The following is a 10,556-nucleotide window of genomic DNA, read 5'->3' as shown; positions in this document are numbered from 1 at the left end:
TTAGGTTTGTTAATCGAGAACTGTTTGCATTATGAAATGAAGCCATGGTACAAACTAATAAGTATCAGATTAATCATGTTATTTCTCCCCGATCGATGATGTAATATAATAGTGTAATTCATATTAAAATAGGCCCATATTGACAGAGCTATAATGTCAATGATGTTTTAATTTCATGGCAATATTTGGTCATCTTTTTCTTGGTCAAACACTCAAATGGCGAGATCAAATTGGGGTAAAATATTTTTTTTATTGAAAATTGGACCGTATTTTAGAGATAAGATGTCAACAGAGAATAAAGATTTATTTGAGAGAGAGAGAGAGAAGAAGAAGAAGAAAAAGAAGAAGAGAGAGAGAGAGAGAGAGAGAGATTCTTTACAAATCAACACGAGCTACGAAAATCTCCAGGATTGCTCTTAAGCCATTGTATTTTTAAACTGCTGTTGGTTCGAATCCCACTGTTCTCGGACTATCTAGGTAGTTAACATATAACGTTAGGGTGTACCTCTCTCCCCCACACATTTTTTCTGGATGTGTTGTAATTATTTTGTATGTACAATCAATCAGTATTAATCGCCTCAATATAAATAACATAATCTTGAAATAAATCTAATAAAGTTTTCATCGGGAAAATACTTTATCTCCTATCTGAGAGTCAACAAGATTGGTTTCCCGTGCATGTGTCAAAGAAAGGTTTGTCTCAAGTTTCTATACATCTTCGCTTCATGATTGAAATATAGATAAAATTTGAAACACGATTCCCATTATTGTGTTGACCAAACTTAACGTAGCTTATCCTTAAGGTCAAACATCACAGAATTGATGCTAAAAATAAAATCACAAAAGCAACTTAACGTCGGACAAAAGGTTAAGCTGGAAATGTTGTGTTTGAACTAGATATAATAACAAGGGTATGTTTTAGGGGACAGAGAAGTCATTTGATCCTGCTATAAACCGATCATGTGTTTGCTCAGTGTATTGACAATGATACACTTAATTTATTCGTATCTGTCTCGACTTCGTAGTGATTTAGCATTGTTCAAGCAAGAAAGCTTTTATATTTGTTGTTTCAAGGATCTGATATACTTTGCTGACATTAAGTGGTTTAATTAAATTTTTTAAATTACATGTTTTATTTTAAATTTGAGCATACAAATTGCCATACATCAAGGCTTTCCTATTTTTTTCCCCTCATGTAACTCTATAATGTGCAAATCAATTTTAAATAATAATAATTATTTTAAAAAAATATATGTATCATAGAACTTTACGATAAACTATAAGTATCACGGTTCTCTCATGCTAAACACAACAGACTTCCAGGCCCGAAATGGTGCCCACATAAATGATTTACATATCTACCATTTTGAAGATGTCTTTAAAATCAATCAGTATATTTCACAGTAAAATTTGCTAAGGTTTTTGTTGATATATTTCCAAAATGGTTCGGATGCCTGCATATGAGACAATTCACGATGACATATATATGGATGACTATATAATGAATAAAGCTTTACATGCTGGTGCGCAGATGTTTCAGCTGTGCCAAATGGGGAAAAGAAATTTCCGGTTTACTTTGTATGGACATGTACTTACATGACCACCTTTTGTTTACAACATGGATTGAACCAACAACAAATTTGGCTATGTCAAGTGTCCCAATCAAATATATAATGCAAGTTAATTTGGAGACTTTGGGGTAGGTCACGAGAAACGGTGTGTCAACAACAATTCCCTGTATTTATTTGCTTAAAGCTGTCTTTCATGTGTGAAGCATCTGACATCTTGGAACTCTGACCTCTTAATGTGCGGTTCATTGTTTATTTGAGAGGTTCAATGTCGGTCATTATGGCCTCTTGTAATCCACATACATGATACATTATATCGATTGAAATAAATTCCTTGACAAATATTCGAGCAATCCAGCCTTGACTTAGGAGAAAATATGCACGGAATCACTTAATGATTTTTATTTAGTCTTTTATTAGATAAACATCATTCCGAGTTCTATTTTTATGTGATGAAGATGACGATTTCCCTGAGAATAATTTTTATAACATGAAATAATGTCATAATAGAATATTTCTAATGAAGTAATATAAATTGGAAGTCGATACATAAACATATATACTTGATCTACATGTTCTATCTTTACTGTTTAAAACTGTGGGAATTAACCCTTTCAAATCTTTTGAAAAATTGGATAAAATTCCATGATTATATATTCAAAGAACATATTCCGAAGCAAAATTAAAATAACATAAACAATCTAAAAAATAAGAAAAATATCACCAAGATAAATCACAGATATCTATAAACGTTCAGCACCTACAAAACGTCTTTAAAATCAAAAACCGGTTTTTATCACAGGTATGTGTTTGTTACATTCATTAAAAAAATTCCTCTTTGTATTATGAAGCAAGAATTCGCATAAAGTGTTTCTCAAATATGAACAATTGTATTTCTCTTTTTTTTGTTTTTAAAGAATTCTTGCCATTTTTTATGACGAGTCTATATAATCTACTGGTTCCTCTTCAATAAAGCTACCATCAGAATTAGAAAATGGGGGTGTACGGGATGGGGAAGGGGCTGTTGGACGGTCTGGGATATGCAGCTGTTCGATTGGGGGAAGTTGTTTCCCTGGACGGTTCACTTTCGGGAGAATATTCACATTCAAACCTCCTCCTCTTTTCCGAATGTCTGTTGTTTGTCGAAAAAGAAGCACGTTTCCGTTTAAATGATCAGCAAGTCCGTTGGATAAAGATTTGTTAAACAAGTTATCCCGAGTTTGTTCTCTGGTTAGAGTTAAAACTTCTTGAACATGGAGATCTTTTCTGGAAGTTTTGGACTTATTACTGTACACTGATGCTACTTCGTTATCTAATGTTGTATCATCATAGTCACTAGTGTCACTGTTTTTATCTAAAAATCCAGAATCACGGAGTCCGGATGTTCCTATCTCCGGAAGTGGAGCTCTCCGCTGAAGCCGTAAGTTTGTCGGTTGTCGTTCTGTTATGAACCTTACAAATTCCTCAGTGTTTGCATCAGGTCTTCTATAAGCATAATTTCTCAAACTTGTAGATCGCTCAATCGTTATTTGAGGTTTTTGTGGCATCTTCATATTTTTGTTATTCATATGGCTCTAGTGGTAGTTCTTCACGTCTTGTGTCCGTTCAGCAATGATCGAAATCATTTATCGCTATATTTTATCACTGCAAAACACAAAAAAAGTCTGCTAAAAATAAATATATCAGACAATAAAAACTACGTCACAAGTAGAAATCATATTATGCTTGTCCTTTCTTAAATTCCTCTAAAATAAAGTGACAAGAGACAACTGTTGTCTTTTTCTACACACCGAGGGTACACACGACTCATTGCGAGAGTAAACAAGCAAAGCGGAGGGCGGAGTGCCACTTTATTGATGAGTCTACGTCGATCAGGCCTGCCTATAAAGGGAAACCCACCATGCACTAGGAAATCCCTTTCAATGACTTTTCGCTGCTGATGTCTCGATATGGATGAATTTATTAATGAAGGTATAAATTCATCGTTAATAAGAAAGATCAAAGAGTGCTTATCCAGCGAACTTCTTATGCACTCACGGCCCGAAGTCTTATTTTGGACTGAATCTATTTTGTTTATTTAAAGTAATTTAAAAGGTTTGAACAAAGAAAAAGATAGGAATGCATTATGTAAGGGAAGTGTACAATGACCTATGCTACCATTGTTCTGACATATACAAGTTCCGTTTTAAACTAATCAGTTTTTAAAACGGACTCCATAAAACGTCAATAGAATTGACTCCGCCCGAACTGACTTCTTTAACATTTCTTCTTTACAATAAGCTCTACTATTTCGCATGGATGACATTAAGAACAAGTCATTTACAGCATTTATCTGAAGCTGTTCGGTTCCGATTAAGATCTATAAATAATACAACACTAAAATAATGGTGTTCCTGATGCACTCGGAAATTTGATCTGGTTTTGGTCGCGAAGTTTTGAATGCTTAGATCGTTATCGTCCAAATGCTTCACATTAATATTAATTTGATACGGCATTAAGTATCATTTTCTCAAAACCATTTACTGCACACAGAACACCCATTGAAAATGAGCTTTTATTGTTGTGGTTGCACAATGTGTTTTGAGATGCTTCCTTAGCACGATTCCTTAGATGAACCTATTGACTAGGGTGGATCCAGAAGGGATGGGTTGGCAATGGTTGATTGGTAAATTAATTTATCTATTAAGAGATTTTCATTGTTATTTTTATCAAGTTTACTTGAACTAAGGCCAGACTAACGAGACATAGTGGTGATACCATGTCTTCAAGTTCAGGGTACTACTTAATTACCATTGCAAATATATGCATGGTTTAAAAAATACATGCACACGCAAAGATATTGGCATTTGAGGCATTCGTTCGAACAAAAAGGCTAGTTTTCCTTGGCTCCAATTTATTTTTTCGCTGCTTTCTAATAATTGTTGGTAGCATTATTGTCTCTTGTTAAGATATTAGGCCCTGAATCCCTTTCTTTTGATTTTAGGAATTGATAACACCCATAACATGGTAGATTATTCTCTTTCAAGGTCCTGGGAGCGTTTAAGGGTAAAGTAATCATAGTTTGTAAGGTAAATATGCCTTTTGTCTGTGTGAACTTTGTTTATTAGTTTTCGGCCTTTGTTTTTACAATAGCGTTTTAAAGTCCACATAGATTATACACAAGGTGGTTTTGCTGAGTATACAATAATGACATAATTTCGTTAGTCTACAGAATTGAATTATGAAGAAAGGCAAACTGTTGAATAAGAGACTTTGTTCGAAATTGCCAAAGTAAATGTTCTATTTAGGAGCATTAGTTTAACATATTGTCACCATGTACTATAGTATGCCACTCACTCACAAGTAAAGTAACTCTGGTTAGTAAATGTGACGTCATTTTGTACATTCGATCGAAAATTTGTGAAGTCTTTTTTTTGAGTCAAGATTTGACCTACCTACTTAATTTAGGATAGATAAAGCATATAATGATCATGAATACATTGAAGAATAATCGATGAACTTCGGACAACTTTCAAGATAACGGTTAATTAACTAGACTAAATCGTGAATCCAGACCATTAATTGTGTTAATTACGACAACTAATGAGATTTCCACACTATTTTCTAGGCTTATCAGACAACTTTACCTCATAATTCAAAAGAAAGTTAAGATTTGTATGATTGTAACCTGCACGCTAATGAGGTATTTACTATTGGATTCGTATATTTTAGCCCATTATTGTCAATACACTGAAGGGATATTCTTTTCTCTTGACAAAGCCATTGTCATGAAGATAAGACACGCTTGTAAAGTAAAAATGAATTTTTACCATGAAACAAATACCTTCTCAGGCAAAGCAATATTTACTTATTTATTTTTATAGAATGTGCATTCATTCTTCAACACATACGAGTACACATATTTTCAACTTTAGATGTAAATTATTGCATGACCCAAAACCATGTAATTTTTACTCTTTATTAATTATAGGAGCAAATAACTTGCGTTGGAGTTCCTCTCTGTTAGTATAAATGTCACCATTTGCTTGTGATGAATTGATTTTTGAAATATAATACAAACTACTTCGAGTTCCATCTGTTCTAGGTATAAATTATAAATAATATCGTCCAAATAACGTTATAAAGTAACAGGATGCATAATAAATGAATTCAGATCAAGATCAATTTGATAAATTAATTTGCCTTTTCCAACTTTTGTAACATTTCTGGTAAAAACAGAATTCTACAATATGGAAGGAGTTCTATACTAAATAAAGCTGTTTTTTCATACAAAAATGTTGTGAATTTATTCCAAAAATATTATCTAGTTTTCAAAATACACATTTTATGTAATGTTCGTTTTAGTTGTTTCAAAACAGAGTCTAATTAGTTTACAAGCAATACCAAATTTTTCCTAAATGTTATAATTATAAATTTGGCATATACGTATTTAGCTAATAACCAATAGAACATGACGGAAATTCACATATTACTGATGTCCTGGAAAAGGAAAAAAAACAATGAATAAAATTAAAGATCAATATTAGAATTGTCCTTTCTGATAAAGATGACTAAAAATAGTAATGTTTAAGTTTTTTATGGGGCAAAATTAAAAATGTCAGAAAAAACCAAACTTGTATGAAATTATTTTCATTTTTTAAAAATATTCAAACACTGATGACATAAATATTATAGCAAAGATACAAATTTTCATAAATCCAAGACATACAGGAAATTTTAAGTGTTAATTGTATTAAGAGAAAACTTGTACAGTTTTTATTCTATAATTATCCTTTTAACATAATATGAATTTTAAGTTACTATCAACGTAAGAAGCATATCTACGTGCCCCATGAGTACATGACTGCATGTTTGAGAAATATTGGATTTTTTTTAAGCCAACGCTTCTCTATTTTGTTGTCCTTGAGAGTTATATGGCGGGCATGGCAAATGACCTTGAACGTGTAGGGAAAAATACCAATAAACACAAAATGATCCTACAAAACGAAGGCAAAATATTATAAATAATGGACATAAAATATTCATATGAATGTAAGTGAATAAGGTTTGTTTATACTAAGTCGGAAGAGTGATTAAATCATATCCAACCTACGCCAATAAATAAAGGCCGTGGAGTCAAAGATTACAGGAGATAACAGACCAATAATTTTTATTTAGTATGTACTGATATTTTGTAAATGAATGAGAAATGGTTAAATGTTTAATGATAAAGTTCATTTTCCAGATATTTACAGAACTGTAAATATAAACCTGTAACTAGAATTACAAACAATACTGTAACTAGAAATACAAACAATACCTTAAGTAGACTAGAACCAAAGACAATACTGTAACTAGAATTGCAAAGAGTATTGTAATTAGAACCACAAACACTGCTGTAACTAGAACCAATACCGTAACTAGAATTACAAAGAGTACTGTAACTCGAACTACAAACGCTACTGTAACTTGAACCAATAGCGTAACTAGAATTACAAAAAGTATTGTAATTAGAACCACAAACGCTACTGTAACTAGAACCAATATCGTAACTAGAATTACAAGTAGTATTGTAACTAGAAGTACTAATTATAACACTGTAACTAGTTACTTTTTTGTGATTCTAATCCCAGTATTATTTGTGATTTAAGATATAGTAATGTTTTTGATTCTAGTAGTTTAAGTATTGTTTGTGATTCTAGTTAAAATATTTTTTTGTGATTTGAGTTACAGATTTGTTTGTAATTCTAGTTACAATACTGTTTGCGATTATTCTACAGTATTATTTTTGATTTTAGTCTTCTAACAGCATTGTTTGTAATTCTAGTATATCTAGTCAACTTACGGTATTGTTTGTAATTCTTGTTACAGTTTTTTTTCTAGTCAACTTACGGTATTCTTTATTATTCTAGGTACAGTGTATTTATATAGTCAACTTACGATATTGTTTCTAATTCTACTTGGAGTATATCTGTCTAGTCAACTTACAATATTGCTTGTAATTCTAGTCACAGTATATCTGTCCAGACAACTTTCGGTATTGTTTGTAATTCTAGCTACAGTATATTTGTCTCGCCAACTTACGGTATTGTCTCTAATTCTACTTTGAGCATATTTGTCTAGTCAACTTACAATATTTTTTGTAATTCTACTTACTGTATATCTGTCTAGTCAACTTACGGTATTGTTTGTAAATCTAGCACCAATGTATTTGTCTAGTCAACTTACAATATTTTTTGTAATTCTACTTACCGTATATCTGTCTAGTCAACTTACGGTATTGTTTGTAAATCTAGCACCAATGTATTTGTCTAGTCAACTTACGGTATTGTTTGTAAATCTAGCACCAATGTATTTGTCTAGTCAACTTACGGTATTGTTTGTAAATCTAGCACCAATGTATTTGTCTAGTCAACTTACGGTATTGTTTGTAAATCTAGCACCAATGTATTTGTCTAGTCAACTTACGGTATTGTTTGTAAATCTAGCACCAATGTATTTGTCTAGTCAACTTACGGTATTGTTTCTTATTCTACTTGGAGCATATTTATCTAGTCAACTTAAGGTATTGTTTGTAATTCTAGCTACAGTATAACTGTCTAGCCAACTTACAGTATTGTTTGTTATTCTACTTACAGCTTTGTTTGTGACTCTTATTTAAGTATTGTTTGATTTTTTAGTCACAGCTTTGTTTATGATTCATCTATAGTATAATTATATGTATAAAGGAGAGAGAGAGAGAGAGAGAGAGAGAGAGAGAGAGAGAGAGAGAGAGAGAGAGAGATTTGGTAAACTTGAAAGGTTGAGTTAATTTAGGTTATATTATTTTACGGATATATTTTTTCTTAATTAATCTTGGAATCATATCTAGAGTTTCTCGCAGTCAAAAAGTAAAGGATAAAAATCTACAAGATTTACATTAAGAACATGGTGCCCGTTTTTACTTAATTCTAATGGAAAGCAGTAACTATTCTCCACTGTGAATTTCTTAATCCACTAAAAGCCCTAAAAATTACTACGGTCCACATGTTTACTTTGTGATAAATGATTTTTTTTCCCAAATGGGATTTTGACATGTAATCAGCCTAAAAACCATAAATTGATCCCGAGACGGACTGAATTCCTCTGTCTTTGAAGTCCTCGGCTCACAACATTTATGAAAAAGGCATAGTAAGGAAAAACTTTGGTCCGAATTTGTTCAAACATCGACAGAATTGGTATAAAAGTCTCTATTTAGATTGCAACATCACTTACGAAGAATCATAGAAGAGAAAATTCTTCTATGTCAATGTCTCAATTAAGTGTCTGTAATCGCGTTTGTATGTGTGAATATTACCTTCTCAGATAGATGGAACTCATATTCAAATGTCAATCATCTCTGACACTGAAAAGTGTGAGATAATAACGGGTCAGATATTATTTTTCTATCTTACTCTCAGTATATTCTTAAGAAATCTTAACCTAGTTTGGGATATTGGATATTGCATCTGATAAAAACTTCGCGCCTAACCAGGGGGGCTTTATTTCGAATTTCGTAAATCACAAACGTCCACAAAAAATTGATACATGCCGGTATTTACTCTATTTTCGAAATACATGTGTATCGTGGTTAGATTTTCTTTTAAAAAAGAAATATCTAAGTTCAATGTTGTTTTTGCCTAAGCTTTGGGCTCACACAAAAATTATTTTTATATCAACATCGTCTATTTTGGTTATACGTTTAACTTTAAAGAATTAAAAGGGTTGAAATCCTTCATAATCATAAACTTAACCAAAACTTTACCATTGAACCACGGTTAATCTTTGAGGAGTTTTTTTTTTAAATGTGAAGATCTTAAGTGACTTCTCAAATCAACGTATCAAAATTTTGTTTTTCACCTACAAATTGTAGATATCTAATTTCATAAAATCGGAATCAATACATGATTAAAATTATGCGACAGTTCTAACTCATTCAAATCAGATATGATGTTGTCTTCTTAATTTTTTTTTTCGTTAGCAATGTAATACCAGCATATCACCACGATATACTTAACAGCAACCACTGCATGGTTAATTATGCACGTAATAAAATAAAAAATCTGCCAAAAAATCTGTGCCGTATTAATGAGGATGTTAAAGATGCATATGCCTACTTCCATTCAGACTTATAAACATTCATATTTTCTCAGCTGTATTAATTCAAACTCTAGGGGAAAAAAGAAATGAAATTTTCATTGCTAACCGATGAAAGGAAACAGAAAAAGGTCCCTAAAAAGGGATATGAACAAACTGGCACTTAAACTTTTCAATGCATAATTTACAAAAAAATGGCATCAAAATTTTAAATTCAAAATTGACATATAATCACATGTTTATCGTTAATATATCGCACTCTCACTAAGATCAAAGTGGGAACTTCTGTGCGGGTAACGAGAAGTACATTATTCTCAGGCACAGCGGATGACTTTATCAGTATACAAGACATTCCCAGCTTTTTGTTTCCTTTTCAAAATTTACGATTTTTTAATGGGAGCCAGTTGCTCAAATAACTATTAAATTTCAGGAGAGAAAAACTTCAAACAAAACAAACTTAGTTGTCTTACCCATTGTCCCTCTGTGTAATGTCTGAATACATCAACTTTATGTCCTTTTTGGTTCCTTTCAGAGGTATGATTTTATTCTGTGTGTGCAGTTTTTTTGTTTTTGCTGGGGAAAGAATAAAACCCTAAAGGCATGCTATCCTCCCCAAATCGCCGTATACCATGTGTATCTAGAGACTCGTAGATAAGGTTTCTCTGATTCAAGCCGTAAATCCCTTTCACCCTATGGAAAGCTATCTGAAATCCTCAATAGAACGCTTTTACCTTTATCAAAAAAGAAACACAAATATGAACGCACAGTGTATGTAGAAGTTTTACTTGCGTAAGCATGCTGGCTACAGGCGTAAGTCTACGGTAAACTTCAACAGGTGAAAGAGATTTTGATTTTTCCTTTATGCTATTGATTTTGGACGTAAAACACTTCATC

General features: G+C 32.1%; 1 protein-coding gene across 1 annotated transcript; it reads right to left on the bottom strand.

The window, feature by feature from the left end:
* Positions 1 to 2,007: 2,007 nt before the first annotated feature.
* Positions 2,008 to 10,218, bottom strand: LOC133183616 (uncharacterized). The gene is made up of 2 exons (XM_061318549.1): positions 10,133 to 10,218; positions 2,008 to 3,212 (listed from the first exon to the last, which is right to left on the bottom strand). The coding sequence occupies exon 2, from the start codon at positions 3,134 to 3,136 to the stop codon at positions 2,501 to 2,503; it is 636 nt and encodes a 211-aa protein (XP_061174533.1). The 5' UTR covers positions 3,137 to 3,212; positions 10,133 to 10,218; the 3' UTR covers positions 2,008 to 2,500.
* Between the last annotated feature and the right edge of the window lie 338 nt (positions 10,219 to 10,556).

The sequence above is a fragment of the Saccostrea echinata genome, unplaced genomic scaffold (genome assembly GCF_033153115.1).
Source record: "Saccostrea echinata isolate AGI-Se365-2 ecotype Australia unplaced genomic scaffold, CSIRO_AGI_Sech_v1 ptg000009l, whole genome shotgun sequence".
Lineage (NCBI taxonomy): Eukaryota > Metazoa > Mollusca > Bivalvia > Ostreida > Ostreidae > Saccostrea > Saccostrea echinata.
The sequence above is the reverse complement of the archived record's forward strand: the minus strand, read 5'-3'. Positions and strand labels throughout refer to the sequence as shown.

Excerpts from the sequence above, each read along its gene's own strand:
- LOC133183616 (XM_061318549.1), bottom strand. The coding sequence starts at position 3,136 with ATGAATAACAAAAATATGAAGATGCCACAAAAACCTCAAATAACGATT.